The sequence below is a fragment of the Salmo salar genome, chromosome ssa03, assembly GCF_905237065.1.
Source record: "Salmo salar chromosome ssa03, Ssal_v3.1, whole genome shotgun sequence".
Classification (NCBI taxonomy): domain Eukaryota; kingdom Metazoa; phylum Chordata; class Actinopteri; order Salmoniformes; family Salmonidae; genus Salmo; species Salmo salar.
The window spans coordinates 20,767,538-20,790,204 of NC_059444.1; the positions used below are offsets into that span (position 1 = coordinate 20,767,538).

The following is a 22,667-nucleotide window of genomic DNA, read 5'->3' on the forward strand; positions in this document are numbered from 1 at the left end:
CACATCAACAAACTATCATGGTCCAAACACACTAAGACAGTCGTGAAGAGAGCACGACAAAACCTATTCCCCCTCAGGAGACTGAAAAGATTTGGTATGGGTCATCAGATCCTCAAAAGGTCCTACAGCTGCACCATCAAGAGCATCCTGACTGGTTGCATCACTGCCTAGTATGGCAACTGCTCGGCCTCTTGAGGGTAGTGCGAACAGCCCAGTAAATCACTGGGGCCAAGCTTTCTGCCACCCAGGACCTCTATATCAGGCGGTGTCAGAGGAAGGCCATAAAAATTGTCAGACTTCAGCCACCCTAGTCATAGACTGTTCAATCTGATACCGCACGGCAAGTCTAGGTCCAAGAGGCTTCTAAACAGCTTCTACCCCCAAGCCATAAGACTCCTGAACATTTAATCAAATGGCTACCCAGACTATTTGCATTGCTGCCCCCCCCCTTTTAGTGCTGCTACTCTGTTATTATCTATGCATAGTCACTTTAATAACTCTACCTACACATGTACATATTACCTCGACTAACCACTGCCACAGCACATGACTCTGTACCGGTACCCCCTGTATATAGCCTCGCTATTGTTATTTTACTGCTGCTCTTTAATGATTTGATATCTATATTATACATATGTTTTAACTGCATTGTTGGTTAGGGCTTGTAAGTAAACATTTCACGGTAAAGTCTACACCTGTTGTATTCGGCGCATGTGACAAATAAAATTTGACTTGCCCCTGGTTTAGAGGTGGGATCCTACCTTTCTGGTCTGCATCTTCTCCGTCCTCCTGCGGAAAGCCACGTAGGGGTCTGAGGTGCTGGAGCCGTCCCTCTTCTCCTGCTTCACAGTGGGGTGCAGCGTGCTGTGCTTGCCGTTTTTCCTCTTCCTGGTCCAATAGTCAAACACTTCCTTGATCAGCTCGTCATCCTCCTTCAACAGCAGCTTGGCCTCCTGCAGGCTCACCGCCTGATCGGGGGAAGAAGTGAGGGAGGAGCAGGGGGTCACATTTGGGAGGTGGCAGGGTCTCTGTTCTGATCCCCTGACTGTAGAGTAACCATTTCTGGTTTCTGTAGCGTGACACGCTTGATGTGCAAGACAGGACACCCCCTGGACAGGATGCTAGTCTGATGCTATGACAGCCCATTGTCGGCTACTCCCTCTTCTCCCATCAATTGACACCCTATTCCCCGTGTAGTGCACTATTTTTGACCAAGGCACTTAGGGCTCCCGTCAAAAGTAGTGCACTATATGTAGGGAATAGCGTGCCATTTGGGATGCAGATCCAAGACTTACCTGCTGCCCACTGCCTTTCTCCAGACGGTCGACCATCTCCTCAAACTGCAGGAAGGTGATCTCCATCTTCTTCTTTAGCTTGTTCACAAACGCCTCGTCTTCTGTGTCCAGGTCATAGTCCGGCTGCTCCGTGTCCAGGGTGAAAGCTACAGGTGAGAGAGGGAGAGGTGTGAACTTCAGACACGAGAATGGGAATGGAGTACAAATCTAAAGTTAGACAGACCATACCGATCATTTTCACAGGTACTTTCTGATATTGTTCATGATGATAAGTAGCCTATACTAGAGAAATGTGAAGTTTGAAATGAAATACGTTTGCTAATATGGGTGACTGATTGTTAATAAAACAATTGATGGCTACAACAGCCTAGTAAATTTACACACTGGTTCTATTTTCAAGAATTTGGCATGTGGCTCACACCAGAGAACGCTTAAGGTCTGCCCACGCCGGCAAAAGCTACGCATCCATGACGCCCCAGTGTAGCTCTCCTGTTACCACTGAGCACACATGCTAACGTAGTAGCATCACAGTAGCCTGGTGCTTAAGCCAATGCATTTCCATTTCAACAGTTCAAAATTAGAGCTAGATGCTCCCCTTTCCTATTACGGGATACGAGAGACCTTCTAGCCCATCTTCCCAGTTTGACATAATGCTGACTTATGTCCCGAGCTACTAGTATTTCAATTCTGACTAAAGCAATGGTTGTATTGATTGGGGTAAAGTGATTAATTTACATTTGGTCGGTTCAGCAAATCGAGCCAGAGAAACTTCATGGCAGCATCTTGGCAACTGCATTTAAAATTTAGCCAATGACACTTTCAAAGCCCAAGACTGATCACAATCCTGAATCCAAAACAAACACACCTTCATTTAAATTCCAATCATGTTAGATTGAGTTTCCGGCAGCCTCTACTAACAAGGTAACATGAATTAACGTAATTGCCTAGCTATAATGACACAGAAAAAGTTGTGGGGGAAAAAAATCAAGTTACATATCGCAATATTATTTTGGGAGGATATAGATATTTGACTCTAAGTAACAATTGTTTTGCTACTGTAGGTAGCGTTAGCTAGCGCTAGTTGGCTGTACCTATTTTTCATCCCATCTTTATAAATAGTGAGCCAACAACTTTCAGAACTTATTTCACTGACTGATCAAAACTAGTTTTAGTCTTTCCTCTCTGCAGCAGACATATGGTGAGCAATATGTTTGGATCATCAGACATATGGTGAGCAATATGTTTGGATCATCAGAGCACATTATCGAATCGGCACCTAAGTATGGTGATAATATTAGTGAGTACCCTGGCAATTTCCAGGCCCATCTCACATCGGACAATAATGGCAAAAGCCCAGGAAATAATATTTAGCTGAGCTCTTATCTTGAGCAATAACAAATAGTATGATTCATGTACAAGAGGATTAGGCCTACTAAATTACTACTAAGGCTAGATCCCACAACGTTTGAGAATTATGCCTTAGAAGTCCCAACTACTACCAACAAAACTCCTTGCCATATAGTGGTGGGGAGGAGGAGTCTACAGAAGCAACTTGACCTTTCATTTTCCGGATTCAGGTTCACTCAAACAACGTTTTACTATCGACAGTTACAGCTGACTTCGAGATTGTATATGGATTGGTTAATGAAACTTTTCGCCACCAGCTCCTGATATCAGGGCATTAAAACTACTCATCACTCTATTGCCTAGCAACAGATAACCCACATATACAGATGTTATCAACACCTCTCCATAAACCAGGCTGAGGAGGTACAACCAAATGGACACCTAGACCCAACGTCCTAGGGACTTGTGATCTCAGAGGATCTGCCAGCTGCAATCAATATGGAAACAGTTCCACCAGGCCCTCTGATAGGCTAGGTGGAAGATTCATCATATTACTTATACCAATCAAATCCTGTCAGATTGCCCAAAGTGCATAGGGAGGGTGTTTGGGGCGATTTGGGACTGAGCGGTAGTATAGGGTACTAGAGACTTGCAGCCAGGTCCACTACTCACGCTGTATGTGAATAAGCTGCTTTGGCATCTTGAACTCCCCGGGGTAGAGGGACTCGTAGTAGGCGATGTTGCCGTCTGCCTCCGGGACGGGGATGACCATGTTGTGTTTCTCTCCATACACTGACTGAGCCGACATGGCCCTCTGGAGATGGTGTTCCTAGAAAAAGAGATCTTAATAATAATCAACACATTCAGCAGACAATTTTATCTGAAGCGACTTACAATCATGCAAACATTTTCATATGGGTGGCCCCCAGCGGGAAACAAACCCTCGATCCTGGTATTGCAGTCACCATGCTCTATCAACTGTGCCACACAGGACCACAGAGAGGAGTAGAGGAATGAGGTCAAATGAATGAACATACCTCTGCCCATTTAACAATCAAGTCAGACCACATAATAGGTAAATTGACAGGGTCAGCTGGAAGTTGAGGTAATTGACGCCTAGAGTGGAGTACATAAGTCAGAGTGAATCTCAAGCACTGTGACAGACTGCTATCTTATCCGTGAGGCTCGGAACAAATCAAGGGTGAAATCATTACGGATAGAAACAGAATCACCTTCAGAGTTTTTATGCGATTGTTTTTCTAGTACTCAAAGGACTGGAAAATAAAACAGCAGGACTTGGCAAGGCCAGGGTAAAAGTGCTGGAATGGTCGTCAGTCACCGATTTACTAGGCTATTCCCCAGGTGCAAAACCCAAGTACACTTTATATCCAAGGCAATATGTAGGCTTAACTCATACCAGTTTCGTAACTAAAAATTCCTATTCTTCAGTTTCAAAGTCTGGGGGCTAGTTTGGACCAGGCACCTGGCAGATTATGCACTTTACAGCAACAAATAATTACCGTCATCGCAAATCACTACAAACCACCAGTGGAACAGGGTTTCCTTTAGCCGGTAAAAGCCAGCTTTTAGCCAATAAAAAATTAATTAAAGTGATTACATTTTTTTAAATCCCATTGCAATGTTTTCCTCAAGCACATCGAGTAGCCAGCCAAATAGAAAAAGTAGCCCGCCAGGCAACCACCGACTGTTTGCTCATTGCTGTTGCTCTAAGATGGCAACGCCGAACAAATGCGCCAATTGAATCTCAACAAGGAAACAGTCGGTACTGGTATTTGATTAACAATTATTGAAAAAGTATGGCTTTCAGAAAACAAAGATGTGCAAGCAACTACAGAGGACAAACATTGGTACAAGGTGGGCATTTCATAACTAAACATTTTTGAAGTATTGACCTAGATTCCATAAAGCCTGGTCTCTTGCCAATGTCTGCTTTTACCTGATCCGAATATTTTGGCATGAATGGTATAACTGATCAGAATTCTGTAGGCTATACACACAATCATCTTCCCTTATGAACTAATGTATTTTAGGCCAGAAAAACAACCATGTATGATTTAATGAAAATCAAACATACAGGGAAACTCAAGGTATTGTAGCCTACAGTGCGTGGAGGGCGAGTGAGACGAGGGCTCTGTACGCAGCGTTAGTCTCGCTGGCGCGTTTTGCTCAACAAAAACCAGCGTAAGCCCTCTGGTATATTCTAATGCCTTGATTTCATTGGAAATGCACAGCAACATTATTGAATACTTTGGAAAAATGTGTGGTATTGTGTTTACAACTGAAAACAGAAAATGTATGAATTTAGTGTATTGCTATTTGTTTTGGATATCGTCTAGGCCAGGGGTACTCAAGTACTATTTGAGAAGGTCCAGACACAAATTTCCTAGGTGGCAAAAGGTCTAGATGGATAATGTAATTACACAGCGTAGTAAACGCCCACCTCACAACCCATGCGCCCCCCTCCCCCCCAAAAAAACTTCACACCCCTCTTGTTGGCAGAGAGAACATTTTGCAGTTTAAAGCAAATTTCCCGCAATTATACACATTTAACATGGAGCAGATATTTTTTTGCCGTTTTAAAAGCTAATTTTCTGCAATTCTACACATTCTTCCATGTTTTGTGTTCATATGATACCAGGGGTCGAAGCCCAACCTGCGGTCCATATTGACCACGTTCTGGGTCATTTGGTCCACCAGTTGAGTATTGGGGTGGGGCATTCTTGGCTCGTATGACCTTTAATCTCAAGAGAAGACGTGTTAAAGTATTTCACTGGCAGATATGAATTGCCACAAAGATCAGAATATCAACAAGTGTTTGCAACTCTGGTTTCAACGTCAAAACCCCGAGACCGATTGAACCAGGAAGTGGAATTCTGAATTGTGGACTCAACTTCACGTCGTCGCCTATTATTCACACCGTGAGAAATCGTTCATTGAGCACTTCCTATTGCTTCCAAAAGATGTCGCCAGTCTTTACAAAGTGTTTTGAGCCTTCTACTGTCGAAACTCAGTGAATGAGACGCGTTGGAAATTGGTCACTGCGGGAGGGCCATCACCATTATGACGCCGGCGGCCCTGTCTACCCCCACCTTTGGAAACGTTTTGAAACACAATGAAATCATCCCCCTCGAATCTTATTGGCTCTCTTGTTGAAACAGGCCCTGAAGATTTGTTATACAACGTTTGACATGTTTGAACAAACCTAAATGTGAAAAAGTATTATTTCGAAACAGCTGTGGCGCGCACGGCAGAGTAGTTGGATACACCCTTCGGACGCGCTAACAACAGCAAGCTAATGGAACATAAAGGATGGACTTTTTCGACCGAAAATACATCTGTTGTGGACCTGGGATGCCTGGAAGTGCTTTCTGATGAAGACAACTAAAGGTAAGGGATTATTGACAATATTATACAACATTAGATGTGATATGCGATTGTTCCAAGATGGCGCCGAGCTGTATTTACTAGCTCATTTTCTGAGTATCGCATCCCCTTTTATCGCTAAGTGTGATTACCCAGTAAAGTTATTTTAAAATCTGGTATGACAGGTGCTTTCAAGAGATATTCATCTATAAATCTTAGAATGACAATATTACATTTTAAACATGTTTTCGAATAGTAATTCAGTAAATTGTAGCACTGTTTCATCGGATGCTTTTGACGGGAAAATAGTTAGTCAACGTCAGACGCCGATGTAAAATGCTGTTTTCATATATAAATATGAACTTTATTGAACAAAAGAATGCATGCATTGTGTAACATGATGTCCTAGGTGTGTCATCTGATGAAGTTTGTAAAAAGGTTAGTGCTGCATTTAGCTGTTTTTTGGTTATTTGTGATGCATGTGGTTGGTCGGAAAATGGCTGTTGCTGCTTTTTACGATGGACTCCTAACATAATCTAATGATTTGCTTTTCCTGTAAAACCTTTTTGAAATCGGACGACGTGGGTCGATTCAGGAGAGGTGTATCTATAAAACGATATAATTTGAAAAATAAAACATTATTAAATTTTGTTATGCTAATGGCGATATGATTTTTCGCTGGATTTTGATCCCACTGACGGGACGAGACGCTGAAGAGGTTTTAAAATAATGTTTTTTGTGAACGTTAATCGTGAGTAATTTAGTAAATTCACCGGATGTTTGCGGTGGGTATGCTAGTTCTGAACATCACATGCTAATGTAAAAAGCTGGTTTTTGATATAAATATGAACTTGATTGAACAAAACATGTATAACATAATGTCCTAGGAGTGTCATCTGATGAAGACCATCAAAGGTTAGTGCTGCATTTAGCTGTGGTTTTGGTTTTTGTGACATATATGCTTGCTTTGAAAATGGCTGTGATTATTTTTGGCAGGGTACTCTCCTCACATAATCTAATGTTTTGCTTTCGCTGTAAAGCCTTTTTGAAATCGGACAATGTGGTTAGATAAAGGAGAGTCTTATCTTTAAAACGGTGTAAAATAGTTGAAAAATAGTTGATTGAGAAAATTGAATTGTGGTATTTTAGTTGGTTTTGTATTTCGCGCCGTGCGATGCCATTAGCTGTTGGCTAGGGGTTCCGCAGGCGGAACGTCTGTCCTTAACAGGTTTTAAAGGCCTAATGCAGCTGTTTTTATCTCAATATGGTGAGTGTTGGGGTTGATAAACCAGGAGGATTCTCCATTGTTTAACTCTCCAGTTTGGGAACATTCTGGCTTCCCAGTAGATTTCAACGGCGATGGACAGAGTTATGGAAGAAACTTCAACAGTACGTCACCACTGTTCAACGATAATAGCCTATGCAGCTGCCAACACCTCAAACATGTTGACACATTTACACCGAAATCACCCCACTATTCCTACCACCAAAGCAAGACAGAAACGCAAAAGAGACAATTGTCTCCTCTGCATTCAAGCAGCTTTTCGCAGTCGATTCTGACCGTACCAAAAGAAATTACAAGAGCGATAGGTGTTTATGCGCCCATTCTCGGTGGTTGAGAATATGGGGTTTCAGCACGTCATGAAAGTGCGAGCCACGTTCGAAACATCCCTCTCGCACCCATTTCAGAAAACAGGTAGTACCTGCTCTAGCCTATATAAGCAAGCCAAAGTTGTTAATGACACTGAACAAAAATATAAAGACGCAACAATTGCAAAGATTTTACTGAGTTACAGTTCATAAGGAAATCAGTCAATTCCTTTGGCCATAATCTATGGATTTTACATGACTGGGAATACAGATATGCATTGTCGGTCACAGATACTTCTAAAAAAAGGTAGGGGCGTGGACAAGAAAACGAGTCAGTATCAGATGTGACCACCATTTGCATCTCCTTCACATTCTTCAGGCTGTTGATTGTGGCATGTTGTCCCACTCTTTAAAGTTGCCTGATATTGGCGGGAATTGGAACACTGTCGTACACGTCGATCCAGACCATCTAACATATTCAATGGGTGACATGTCTGGTGAGTATGCAGGCTATGGAAGAACTGGGATATTTTCAGCTTCCAGGAATCGTGTACAGATTCTTGCGACATTGGGCTGTGCATTATCATGCTGAAACATGAGGTGATGGCGGCGGATGAATGGCACGACAATGGGCCTCAGTATCTCATCACGGTATTTCTGCATTCAAATTGCCATCGATAAAATGCAATTATGTACGTTGTCCGTAGCTTATGCCTGCCCATGCCATAACCCCATGGCACTCTGTTCACAACGTTGACGTCAACAAAACGCTTGCCCACACACTGTCTGCTATCTGACCGGTACAGTTGAAACCAGGAGTCGCCTGTGAAGAGTACAGTTCTCCAGCGTGCCAGTGGCCATCGAAGGTGAGCATTTGCCCACTGAAGTCGGACGCAATGCCGAACTTCAATCAGGTCAAGAGCCTAGTGAGTACAACAAGCAAGCAGATAAGCTATCGAGATGGTTTCTGACAGTTTGTGCAGAAATTCTTTGGTTGTGCAAATCCACAGCTTCATCAGCTGTCCCGGTGGCTGGTCTCAGACGATCCCGCAGGTCAAAATGCCGGATGGGGAGATCCTGGGCTGGCGTGGTCACATTTGGTCTGTGGTTGTGAGGCTGATTGGAAGTACTGTCAAATTCTCTAAAATGACATTAGAGGCGGTTTATTGTAGAGAAATGAAAAGTGTACAAAAATTTGATCAGCTGTACAAAATGATATAAAATTGGGCTTTTCTACACAGAAAGCAGCAGTTGACTACTCAACTGTCAACACTGATTAAAATCAGTAGACCTACAGTGCCTTCTGAAAGTATTCACACCCCTTCACTTTTTCAAAAATGTTACAGCCTGAATTTAAAATAGATTCAATTGAGATTGTGTCACTGGCCTACACACAAAACCCCATAATCAAATTACGGACTCCTCTTTAAATCTGCACAACTCTGCTAGGACCTAGGATCAAGGGAGACACGTGTTTTAGTACTATATCTCTTGACACAATGATGAAAATAATCATGGCCTCTAAGCCTTCAAGCTGCATACTAAAAGAGGAAGTAATAAAGCCTCTCTTGAAAAAGCCAAACCTTGACCCAGAAAATAAATAAATAAATATATATACACACACATTTGTTTTTAAATCGGAATCTCCCATTCCTCGTAGGTGGGGTTATATCCTGCCTCTTTGGCCCTGTCCGGGGGTATCGTCAGACGGGGCCACAGTGTCTCCTGACCCCTCCTGTCTCAGCCTCCAGTATTTATGCTGTGGCAGTTTGTGTGTCGGGGGCTAGGGTCAGTCTGTTATATCTGGAGTATTTCTCCTGTCTTATCCGGTGTCCTGTGTGAATTTAAGTATGCTCTAATTCTCTCTCTCTTGGAGGACCTGAACCCTAGGACCATGCCTCAGGACTACCTGGCCTGATGACTCCTTGCTGGCCCCAGTCCACCTGGTTGTGCTGCTGCTCCAGTTATAACTGTTCTGCCTGCGGCTATGGAACCCTGACCTGTTCACCAGACGTGCTACCTGTCCCAAACCTTCTGTTTTCAACTCTCTAGAGACAGCAGGAGCGGTAGAGATACTCTGAATGATCGGCTATGAAAAGCCAACTGACACTTACTCCTGAGGTGCCGTCGACAACCACTGTGATTATTATTTGACCCTGCAGGTCAATATGAGCATCTTTGCCATGTTCTGTTATAATCTCCACCTGGCACAGCCAGAAGAGGACTGGCCACCCCTCATAGCCTGGTTCCTCTCTAGGTTTTGTCCAAGGTTCTGGCCTTTCTAGGGAGTTTTTCCCTGCCACCGTGCTTCTACACCTGTATTGCTTGCTGTTTGGGGTTTTAGGCTGGGTTTCTGTACAGCACTTTGACATCAGCTGATGTAAGAAGTGCTTCATAAATACATGTGATTGATGTCAAAGTGGAATTATGTTTTTCTAAAAAATAAAATTATGAAAAGATTAAATGTGTTGTCAATTATTCAACCCCTTTGTTATGACAAGCACCAACAAGTTCAGAAGTAAACATTTGCTTAACAACTCACATAAGTTGCATTGACTCACCCTGTGTGCAATTATAGTATTTATCATGATTTGAACGACTACTTCGTCGCTGTACCCCACATACAATTCTTTAAGGTCCCTCAGTCAAGCAGTGAATTTCAAAACAGATTCAACCAAAGACGTTTCCCAATGCCTCACTAAGGGGCCTTATTGGAAGATGGGTTAAAATAAAAAAGTTGACATTTAAAATCATGGCGCATGGTGAAGTTATTGATTACACTTGGTGTATGAATACGCCCAGTCAATACAAAGATACAGGTGTTCATACTAACTCAGTTGCCGGAGGGGAAGGAAACCGCTTAGGGATTTCATCATGAGGCCAATGGTGACTTTAGCCCTATTCAGACGAGATTAGTTTTACTGGGGGAGGTCGGATAATGTAATTATGTACACGAGCATAAAAACACCACATCTGTCATTTTAGTCCTGTCCGAATCTGCGATGACTGAAATTTTTACATGGCAGGAGAATAACAAATCCAGCCAGAATAACGTACTGTTTATTGGAAAAAGCCAAGGTCCTCTGATAATACTAGTCACGTGCAAATCGACATCCCTGTGTTGAGAATGAATGTCTGAGTTTGACAGGTGTTGCTCACAGTTTGAGCAAGAAAACTGATTCGATAAATTGAACGAAGTGCTACGCACAAACTATACAGTGCCTTCGGGAAATTATTCAGACCGCTTAAAATCTTGAAAAGGTTAGGTCACAGCCTTACTCTAAAATGTATTAAATTGTCCCCCCAATCTACACCCAATACCCCATAATGACAACGCAAAGACAGGTTTTTTAGAAATGTTTGCTAATAAAAATGGAAATATCACATTTACATAAGTATTCAGAACAATTAATCAGTACTTTTTGTTGAAGCATCTTTGGCAGTGTTCACAGCCCCGAGGAGTCTTCTCAAGCTCTGTCAGGTTGGATGGGGAGCGTTGCTGCACAGCTATTTTCAGGACTCTCCAGGTTCAAGTCCGGGCTCTGGCTGGGCCACTCAAGGATATTCAGAGGCTTGTCCTGAAGCCACTCCTGCGTTGTCTTGGCTGTGTGCTTAGGGTCGTTGTCCTGTTGAAAGGGGAACCGTCGCCCCAGTCTGAGGTCCTGAGTGCTCTGGAGCAGGTTTTCATCAAGGATCTCTCTGTACTTTGCTCCGTTCATCGTGTCCTAGATCCTGACTAGTCTCCCAGTCCCTGCCCAGTCTTGGCATTCAGGCCAAAGACTTCAATCTTGGTTTCACCAGACCAGAGAATCATGTTTCTCATGGCCTAAGAGTCATTTAGGTGCCTTTTGGCAAACTCCAAATGGGATGTCATGTTCCTTTTACTGAAGAGTGGCTTCTGTCTGCATTCTACCATAAAAAGGCCTGATTGGTGAAGTGCTGCAGAGAATGTTGTCCTTGTGGAAAGTTGTCCCATCTCCACAGAGAAACTCTGGAGCTCTGTCAGTGACCATCAGGTTCTTGGTCACTTCCCTAACCAAGACCCTTCTCCCCCGCTTGCTCAGTTTATCCAGGCAGCCAGCTCTAGGAAGAGTCGTGGTGGTTCCAAACTTCTTTCATTTAAGAACGATGGAGGCCACTGTGTTCTTGGGGACCTTCAATGCTGCACAATTTTGTTGGTACCCTTCCCCAGATCTGTGCCTCAACACAATCCTGTCTCGGAGCTCTACGGACAATTCCTTCGACCTCATGGCTTAGTTTTTGCTCTGTCTTCTGTGGGACCTTATACTGGCAGGTGTGTGCACCTTTCCAAATCATGTCCAATCAATTTAATTTACCACAGGTGGACTCCAATCAAGTTGTAGAAACATCAAGGATGAAAAAATGTAAACGGGATGCAAAAGAGCTCAACTTCGAGTCTCATAGCAAAGAGTTTGAATACATACAGTACCAGTCAAAAAGTTAGGATACACCCACTCATTCAAGGGTTTCTTTATTTTTTACATTGTAGAATAGTGAAGATATCCAAACTATGACTGGTGAAGCTGGTTGAGGGAATGCCGAGTGTGCGCAAAGCTGTCATCAAGGAAAAGGGTGGCTACTTTGAAGAATCTCAAATATAAAATACACTTTAGTTTCTACTTGATTCCATGTGTTATTTCATAGTTCTGTTTCCACTATTATTCTACAATGTAGAAAAAAGTAAAAATTAAAAAAATTCGGCTTTTCGAGGAGTTTGTATTTCGCGCCACGCCCATCATTGGATATTGGAGCAGGTGTTCCGCTAGCGGAACGTCTAGATGTAAGAGTTAATGAGTAGGTGTCCAAACTTGACTGGTACTCTATGTATAGTATACATAAAATAAAACACAAGAATTTCAAAGATTTTACTGAGTTACAGTTCATAAGGAAATCCATCAATTGAAAAAAAATAATTACGCCTTTAAAAAACAAATGTAGGTCTGGATCAAAAACCATGTCAGTATTTGGTGTGACCACCATTTGCCTCATGCAGCACGGCACATCTCCTTCGCATAGAGTTGATCAGGCTGTTGATTGTGGCCTGTGGAACGTTGTCTCACTTTTCAATGGCTGTGCGATGTTGCTGATATTGACGGGTAATGGAACACTATCGTACACGTCGATCAAGAACATCCCAAACATGCTCAATGGGTGACATGTCTGGTAGGTATGCAGGCCATGGAAGTACTGGGACATCAAATAACATTTTATTGGTCACATACACATGGTTAGTATATGTTAATGTGAGTGTAGCGAAATGCTTGTGCTTCTAGTTCACATTTACATTTTAGTCATTTTAGCAGACGCTCTTATCCAGAGCGACTTACAGTAGTGAATGCATACATTTCATACATTTTTTCCCCCGTACTGGTCCCCCGTGGGAATCGAACCCACAACCCTGGCATTGCGAACACCATGCTCTACCAACTGAGCCACAGGGCGCAGTAATATCTAACAAATTCACAACTACCTTATGCACACAAATGTAAAAGGGATGAATAAGAATATGTACATATAAATATATGGATGAGCGATGGCCATGCAACACAGGCAAGATGCAGTAGATGGTGTAGAATACAGTATATACATATGAGATGAGTAATGTAGGATATGTAAACATTATTAAGTGAAGTTATTTAAAGTGACTAGTGATACCTATATTAAGTCCATTAATTTAAGTGGCCAGAGATTTGAGTCTATGTCGGCAGCAGCCTCTCTATGTTAGTGATGGCTGTTTAACAATTGGAAATAGCATGCCAATTGCGCGCTCCCTCAAAACCTGAGACATCTGTGGGCATAGTGTTGTAACAAAACAGCACATTTTACAGTGGCCTTTTATTGTCCCCAGCACAAGAAGCCCCTGTGTAATGATCATGCTGTTTAATCAGATTCTTGATGTGGCACAGCTGTCAGGTGGATGGGTTATCTTGGCAAAGGAGAAACACTCACTAACAGGGACTTAAATTTGTCCACAACATTTTACTTCACATGTTACGTTTATATTTTTGTTCAGTGTAGCTTCTTACTTTCACATTCTTATTTCTTGTGTTTTTGTTCTAACTTATGTTATTACTAGTACTACATTTTGGGGGATTAGAGCTGGCAAGAAGGCATTTCATTGTACTTGTTCACATGACATTAAAAAAAACTCTTCTAGCCTACCTATTATTCACGCAGTGATGAGTCACCATCGTCATTGAATGTTTTCGTAATGTCATTTCAAGTACTCAAAAGTTGATAATTGATCTTGACTTCATAAGTTTATTATTTGTGTTGAGTTTAGTTACATAATTTCTCAATTTGCAGTAAGGCCGATGTGCAGCCTGATTTATTAGCCTCTCAACCATATAGTTTTTCAATTCCTCAATCCATGGAGCCTTAATGGTTCTAATAGTCAGTTTCTTAACAGGTGCATGCGTGTTTATCAATCATTTGAAGCAATTTCATCAAGTGCAGTGTCGGACCGCTCCTTATTAAATCACAGACCAACAACTATTTTTACCATTATCCACATAAGAGTCACAGCAAACTCTTTTGGGCCCAGGTTTCGGGAACTTTGGCTTTCATGGATATAGCCACTATATCAGCAGCCAATGGGTAGAGATACAGCTTTAGAACAAAGTTCTACAGTATTAGTAAAAATGTGATCAATACACGTGGATGATCTTGTTCCTGTAGTGTTTGTAAACACCCTGGTAGATTACGGCCACCGACTACAGTGAGAAGCTTCCTCTTGAGCGGACCACTTAATGAAAACCAGTCAATATTCAAGGCCCCAAGAAAGTAGACCTCTGTTTACATCACATACAGTATCAAACATTATTTAGAAGTGAACCTTCAACCCCTAAGCATTACAGGGATATGGCTCTGTAACACCAAGCATTCCTGTCTCTTCTATAGATATTACAACCTTGTATTGCTACTGCTGTATCAAATTAACAATCTAAGTGAGTCTCAGAAACAGCTAATATGAATGTTCTGATGTTAGCAAGTTATTGATTTCATGAACATTATTTGGAAGGCTACATATTAATATGGGCTATTTTCAGCCTTTTCCTGAGTAGCTTATCAGAGAGCTATGGAAAAGAGCAAACAAAGAGAACAAAATATACATTCAGCAGTCCATTAATCAGTTGGTGTGTGTGCGCTGTGGGGTTGACAGTACGAACCCATAGGCTCTCTGTTCCAGGCTTTTTGGAGGAAGGGTGGACAATGAGACTCATTACGGATGTAAGCAATGTCCTCACGCGCTCTGGCAGATTTCATGGCTGAGATAAGTTCTTTCCTCTTTCAGCGCAAAGCTTCTGGATAGTCCTCGTTGAGGAAGATATACATTCCTTTCAAGTTCTTGGCTCTTTCCAGAACAGCTACCTTGTCCTTGAACCTCAGGAACTTGATCACTATTGGCCTGGTCCTGTCACCTGGGCCAGTGGTGGGTTTTCATCAATCTTTGTGGTCCATCTTCAGTTTATTCTAGATCGTTTCCCTCACTTTGTCCCCAGACTCCTTCCAGGTCTCATGGAGAACCTGCAACTTATTCCACAGTCATGTTGTTCCGCCTTGATTGTCCCTCGAGATAATCTGTTTTCTCCCTCATTATTATCATGGATTCACACACACACACACACACAACTGACGTCCTCTCTCAATGACTCACAGATTGCTGTCAACTTGCCGTTCTGCTGTTTAAACTCATCGAGCTGACCCTGAGAGAACTGCAAACTGTTCAGGTCCTGGAAATCTGGTCAGGTTGTCAATTTTATTAGCTGACCACCAGTATTTGGACAAAACACTTGCAGTTGTTACAACAAGAAAATGGCTTATTGTAGAACTCTGTTTAAAAGATCCTTCACCTGTGATAGACACACCACTGTCCTCAAATGGTACTCCCACTGACTTTGGTCTTTGTCATGGTAGTAACATAGGTAACGCTGTTACTCCAAGCAGTTTTATAAGCATCATCATTGCGCAACAATTCTTATGCAATCGCATGTGTTAAACAGTTTAAGGCCACAATTAAAAATGGCTACCATTTTTTTATTTCTCAACTACCTCACCACTCAAGTGCATAGGCAACTGGAGGTAGTATGCATTTTGAAAACATATTTAACCTTGAAATGAGAACATTTTACTTCATATGAGGCATGTCTTATCTTGCTTTAAAGTGGCCTAGCAAAAACCCGACAATAGAAACGTGGAACCAATTATATTATGCCATTGAAACCAGTAGCTTATTTCTCATGATCAACTCGTTGTTCAGAAGTCAATGGCACAATCCTAGTTATTAGCAACCCATCCTAATTGTTGAATCTTCAGATCGTCCCCTCCACATTTCTCATTGATATTTTCATCTCTGTCACATGAATCCACTCACATGTGGGGTGCGCTTTTGGAAACTGGTTTCCCGCTAATTGCATCATGGAACAAAGATCCGCGCGCAGGCTACTGCCAGGTGTGCATTGCTATGCTAGTAATGTGAAGAAATAATAGTATATGAACATTTTAAGCCAACCGTTTTGGTCTGCTGCATCAGGCTGCTTTTGATATACTGGTCGTATGAACTTGGGCACCATCGTCCCACAACGGTCCCAGACAGGTCAACTTTTCTATTATGGGGGAATAGTAGATTGAAATAAGCTAGTGATTTAGCTGTTAGTTACTTGTCTTGTTGGCTGAGGAAAAGTAAATGGACAGTTATTTTAACATCTTCAAAGTGTGCATCATAAATTCAGCAAGGACGAATATCGTTGGGACATCACTGGGACCATGCTCCCACCCATACAGGACATCTACTCAAAAATGTCTGAGGAAGGCACACAGCATCAAGGACCCCACACCCCAGCCATGAGTTGTTCTCCCCCTTATGTCGGTCAGACGGTATCGGAGTGGGAGAAACTAGGGATGCACGATATATCGGTAAGCATATCGGAAATCGGCCGATACCAGCTAAAAATGCCAAAGTCGGCATAGGCCCGACTGTCTAGTTTAATGGCGATGTGCAAAACCGATAAAGCTACTGTGCATACCTATATAACGGAGGTAGATGACATAACGCCACAAAATATATAGCGCTACACGTACAACACAGCCCAATGTCTGCTGTGTGGATCGAGCAGTCATTTGAAAGAGTAAGAACATTTCAGCGAGACAACGCAAAGGCGAAATCCATTAACGCCAAGATAATTCATTGCCCTTGACAATCAACCGTTCTCTGTCGTGAATGATGTTGGCTTTCGCTGACTGGTCGAGCACCGGTACACACTACCAAGTAGGCGCTATTTTTCCAGATGTTGCCATACCGGCGTTTAGACAGTATTGTTGAAATACACATCTATGAGCTACTTGGTACTGCTATTAGCTTCACGACTGACATTTGGACCAGCAATGTCAGCCCCATGAGCATGCTGAGTCTGACAGCACAGTGGGTCGACTAGGATCTCGTACTGAGGAAAGCTGTATTGCATGCTCAAGAAAGTGCTGGTTCTCATACCGCTGCTGTCATTTCAATGGCATTTGAGAACATGAACACACTCCTAGCTCCATTTGAACAACTGACTCGAGAAATAAGCTCAACTGTGTCTGCAGCAGACGTGATACCCTCTGTCATGGCATTGAAACGCCTGCTCAACAAAACTGCCGACGCATACCGCGGAGGTAAAACTTGCAAAAGCACCCTACAAGAAGCTGTGAACAAGCGATTCGATGGCACACTGAGCCTCTTTACTGTGTCACCACCATGCTCGATGCTAGGTACAAGGACCGCTACTTCGATGCAGACAAGAAACAGGGTTTACCAGAAAATGTTACAGCTGGACAAGATGGAAACGGACACAGTGACAGTGCGCACCAAGGAAGAGGCCACAAACAGCTGAAACTTCACTGCTTGACAAAATCCTGGTTGAGACTGAACAAAGGAACAACGAAACAGCACAGCAAGTAAGTAAAGAAATAGGTTTTGATTATGTTTTACTGGTAATGGGGACATACGTAAAATGCCAACAAAATAACTTTTTAGTCAGTGTGTGTGTCAACTATTTAACTGTACTAGAATGCTTAAAAGGCTGCAAAAAATGTAATAAAATAAAAATAAAATAGGTATAGGGTTTTTTGGCAAGGAAAATATCGGCTTGGGCAGTATCCAGATTGTCATACCAACCTTGTCATACCGACCTTGTGCCATACCGGGATATGCGGTAATACCGGCACTGAAAACAAGGGCCGCTGTTTTCAAACCCCACTGATGCTCTAATCTGAAGGATAGCAATGCTCACAAATCCCATAGAGAATGCTAATTAAATGTTAACTAGTGCATTGGGCTGGAGGCGAAATAAACACCCATTTAGGCAAGGCGCTGGCTAGCGGAGTATAACACTTGAAAAAGAAAAGGAGAGCTGCACACTCTAGGAGCTCAATTATTGCATCTGAGCTTCTAGTGTGCGGTTCTCCTTTTCTTTAACTAGTGCATTGGGAACATTTTGTACAGTTTCTGGCCTAAACTATACAAGTAACTAAAAAATTATACTCACAGTTTGCTGTACACACAAAACAAACATTTACCAGCAAGGCTCTTGATCCAGGAGAGGATTATGTGCTGTTACCAAGCGAATGCTTGATTTTGGAAGAAGCTTACCACTTAGCTACTAAATTAGCCTACCAAATGCACAACTGCTGAGCATTTACTACATTTTAGAGAGTTAATAGTTAAGATATCTAGCTGGCAAACATTTAGTTGTGAATTCCATACTATAATTAGATCACCTGGCGCATGATGCACAACAGTGAATGACTCAAGGCCCCGGTCTCTCGTCGTTGTGTGCTTGTAAACAAACACCACGTGACTGTGGACTACCGTAAAATTCATAATGTGCTAGCTGAAATGAAGAAAGCAATTTTCTTTATTTCCTAATTTATTGCACAAGTTGACTGCAGGTACTTAAAGTAGTTACTAATATTCAAATGTATTAAAACAACTTCAGAAATAGTTTCAACAGTATTGAAAAAGCATTGCGGCTTTTTCTAAATACCCCGGTAAACCGCCCAAGCCTACTTATTATACCGCTCAGTTTATACATTAAACCCCACCCCCAATACACGTGTAAAATTGGACTATAAATTGTGCCTTCCTGTGTTATACTTATGCCAAAAATGTTTTCTATTCTTTACTTTATGTATGTATTCTTATCATTTATTAATTGTGGTTGCATTGTCGAGAAGGAACCTGCAAGTAAGCATTTTGTTGGACAATGTATAACATGCGTACCCCGTGTATACGACCAATAAAACTTGAACCGCTGCTGCATTCGAGTTGCATGTTCTTTTAAGATGAATTACCATAATCTAAATATGGTTTCTGTCATCCTGAGGAAAAGTGCCGGGAGGGCACTCGTCTGACAGTAGTAAAACTAACAGGCCGCTGGCTCTCAGACCTGGGCATTGTGTCATTGGCAGACTGTCAAGACAGCAGAAGCACAGCGTGGTGCCAGATTTGAACATTATCTCTCCGGAGTGTGCGATTATGGTTTCACTGTGCCGCTCGCCACAGCTCTGGGGTCCCTAGGCAAGCTTCAGTTTGCTCTGCGGTCTCACTGTCTGCATCCCAAATGGCACCCAATTCCCTATTTAGTGCACTAGTACTGCACTACATATGGAATACACTATATAATGAACAGGGTACCATCTGGGACACATGCCATTCACTTCCAACTAGAGTCCAGAAAAGTGTTTCCCTGTCAGCAACAGTCAAATCTCCCTCATCTACACAGGTACAATGATTCATTTAGGGAACTCAGTCACCGCTTTGAAAGGACATTATGGAAACAAAAATCAGACAAAAAAGAAATTGCTGTCTGCAACAACCACAAAATATTTAATTGTGCCAGTATTTTAATTGCGCCAGTATTCTATGACCGAGTTAGTTGGTGCCAATTTGAAAATAACGGCATTCATAATAACCATGGGAAAAAGGCCTAACCACTGACTGGATTACAATACCAGCCTATTTATAGCCTAGTGCAGGGGTATTCAACTGTTACCCTACGAGGTCAGGAGCCTGCTGGTTGTGTCCTACCTGATAATTAAATGGCACCTACCTGTTGTCCAAGGTCTACATCAGTCCCTGATTAGATGGGAACAATGAAAAATAAAAGGTGGGACTGGTTTTAAGGTCAAGAGTTGAGGGGCCTAGTGTGTGTGTACCAAATGGCACACCATTCCGTACTTGCCCAAGCCTCTGGTCAAAAGTAGTGCACTCTAAGGAATAGTGTGCCATTTGGGATGAAGCCATAGTTAGTCCCCTCCAGGATTCATCAACAATTCCCTGCATATACACTAAGTACACAAAATATTAAGAACACCAGCTCTTTCCATGAGACTGACCAGGTGAAAGCAATGATCCCTTATTAAATCCACTTCAAAAATCAGTGTAGTTGAAGGGGAGGAGAACAGTTAAGCCACGAGACAATAGAGACATGGATTGTGTGTATGCCATTCAGAGGCCGTGTCTAGACTTGAGTTCATGCAGCTTTAGCATTCTGATCATAGAGTTCTGATCATGGAATTTCAAAACGTGTCATGCATCTACACCTACATTTAAATGTGTCTACTGTGTCCATATTCAAATGCATTTTACAAAACAGTGGATGATAACTGATGGCAGTAGCTAACTACTGTAGCTAACCTCTGTAGTTAGCAAGCAACACTTGCAAATGGGTTAGCATAATTTCTGTAGACTTGTGGGAGGAGTGCTGATGACGTCGCCCACTGTATATGCCTTCGGTAGCTGATTGTGTGCGGTTTCTCCTCAGTCTGGACGCAATGCGTCCCTGACCACCTTTTGAAGTGGTCAGCCAGATCTGAACACAATCAGACCACAAAGCGGCTTTTGTGCATCTAGACCCATCTTTCAATGCAATATTCTGATAGTGAAAGTCGCACGTAAGTGTCAAGTGTAGACATGACCAGAGGGTGAATGGGCAAGACGAAAGATTGAAGTGCCTTTGAACGGTGTATGGAAGTAGGTGACAGGCGCACCGGTTTGTGTCAAGAACTGCAATGCTGCTGGGTTCACACTCAACAGTTTCCTGTGTGTATCAAGAATGGTCCACCACCCAAAGGACATCCAGCTAACATGACAACTGTGGGAAGCATTGGAGTCAACATGGGCCAGCATCGCTGTGGAACGCTTTCGACAGCTAGTAGAATTCATGCCCTGACGAATTTAAGCTGTTCCGAGGGGAAAAGGGGCAGGGTGCAACTCAATATTAAGAAGGTGTTCCTAATGTTTGGTATACTCAGTGTAGAGTGGTGAGGTGGTGTTCACTGTGTCCAGAAGAGACTTCATTCATTTTCTGTATTCAGGGTTCACTCAAACATCATTTTAAGCTTTGTTTTACTGACAGTTGTAGCTGATTTCGGGATTGTATATCAAGTCGCATTCAAATATAAGTCATCTGATTTGTTTCAGTCTGAATTGTTTAATCAAACTTTGCTGCCAGCTCCTGATAGCAGGGCATAAAAATTACAAACAGTTTCCTGAATTAGCATATGCACACTAGGCCCATGCTTGTTTTTCCTGGCTAAACTACACTAGCTCTAGTTGCCAAACTCCATAAATACTACACCCTCAACTTCAAAACTCCTTTGCTAGTTCTACAATCATGTAACTCAGAAATTCACTGGAAAGAAAATTATTTGTTTTATTATTTTGTTGAATAGTAACGACTGGTTTGAGATATGTCGTAAGACTACGGCGGCAAAGGATATCATGGATGTTAGCTGGATGTTTTTGACTTGGAACTGTGACAACAGGCAGCCTCTCCCCACTTGGCCTGATGGGATATGTAGTGATTTTGCCAATATATATACAGTCTTGTACCCTTAACTTTTTAAAACTTAATGTTGTATTTGTTGATTAAAATCAGACTTCATTAATAATATAATAAGTACTCCAGGAATGTCACGGGTTAATTGACATAAGAAAACAGCAACTCTACAGAGCATGACTACAATGAATGGCTAAATTACTTCTGGACACAAAGGGTACGGCAGAGCTCCTACTCCTCACCACCACTATTACGAGCGTTTGCAAATTTGACCAATCACCACAGTATTTCCTCTTTAACCAAATCACAATATTACCAATAACCTTCAACATTCCATGACAATCACAGCCCTAGTTGTATTTGCCAAATAAAGTGAGCTTCTCTCTAGGCTTGGGCAGTATACCGTGTGTGTATACCGTATTTGGAAAAAGCCACGGGACGGTTTTTCAATAGCTTTGAAAATTTGTAGCTACTTAAGTTAAATACCTGCAGTCATCTTGTGCAATACGTTAGCATTCACTTCACCCGTCACATTATGAAGCTTACTGTGGTTCCCCAGAACAGTTGAGCCAGTCATGTGTTTGTAATTAGCACGACAGGAGAAAGCGAGCTGGTGAGTCTGTAGTGCTCTATATCTATCAGCGAGTGTCTGTTGTGCGGCACACATGAGGTGATGAAGTCACACCTGTATGCAATTCACTACTAAATGAATGCCATCAGATATCTTAATGACTTTCTGCCAGAAGTCAAAGAGCTCTGGATGAGTTCTGTACAGTTGCCATTTTTCCCCCTGTGCTTCCTAGAGTTTTTTCCTTCTCTGTTCTCCCATCTGCTCCGTGTACACATGCTGCTCTTCCTTCAGAAATGCATGCGTCACAACTTTGTTTCTTTGCACAATGTCCCTTGTAAATGTCCACTCACCGAAAATAACATTTGGTAGCTACTAGCTATGCTTATAACTTTGAGCATGATTTGGCTGTCTACTCCTGCATTTTTGTGACCCTTGTGTGCTATGCCGGTAATACCATAAATCCCTACATGAGAGAAGGACGATATGAAAATCTAGATTCCACCCAAACCTACTTCTCTTGTTGCAAAGGGTTGGCAGTAGCTAGCGTAGGTGAAGAGAAACAGAACCCTTCCCATACAAAGCAACAAACACCATCTCTGCTGCCCAACCCAGAATATTAGTAATCCTACATGGACAGAG

The 22,667-nt window shown here is 42.3% G+C and overlaps 1 protein-coding gene and 1 non-coding gene across 4 annotated transcripts in view; both read right to left on the reverse strand.

Annotated features, from left to right (window-relative positions):
- Nucleotides 1-22,667, reverse strand: part of LOC106599517 (enhancer of polycomb homolog 1) — a 45,423-nt gene that overhangs the window by 14,167 nt on the left and 8,589 nt on the right. For all 3 annotated transcript variants that reach the window (XM_014190797.2, XM_014190796.2, XM_014190795.2), the window contains 3 exons: nucleotides 3,315-3,471; nucleotides 1,296-1,441; nucleotides 762-968 (listed from right to left, as the gene is read on the reverse strand). In XM_014190797.2, the coding sequence (XP_014046272.2) occupies nucleotides 762-968; nucleotides 1,296-1,441; nucleotides 3,315-3,450 (489 nt within the window). In that variant the 5' untranslated portion in view covers nucleotides 3,451-3,471. The remainder of the gene's footprint in view (nucleotides 1-761; nucleotides 969-1,295; nucleotides 1,442-3,314; nucleotides 3,472-22,667) is intronic.
- trnaa-cgc (transfer RNA alanine (anticodon CGC)) lies at nucleotides 13,006-13,078 on the reverse strand. Its single transcript has one exon. It is a non-coding gene; the product is annotated as a tRNA-Ala (tRNA).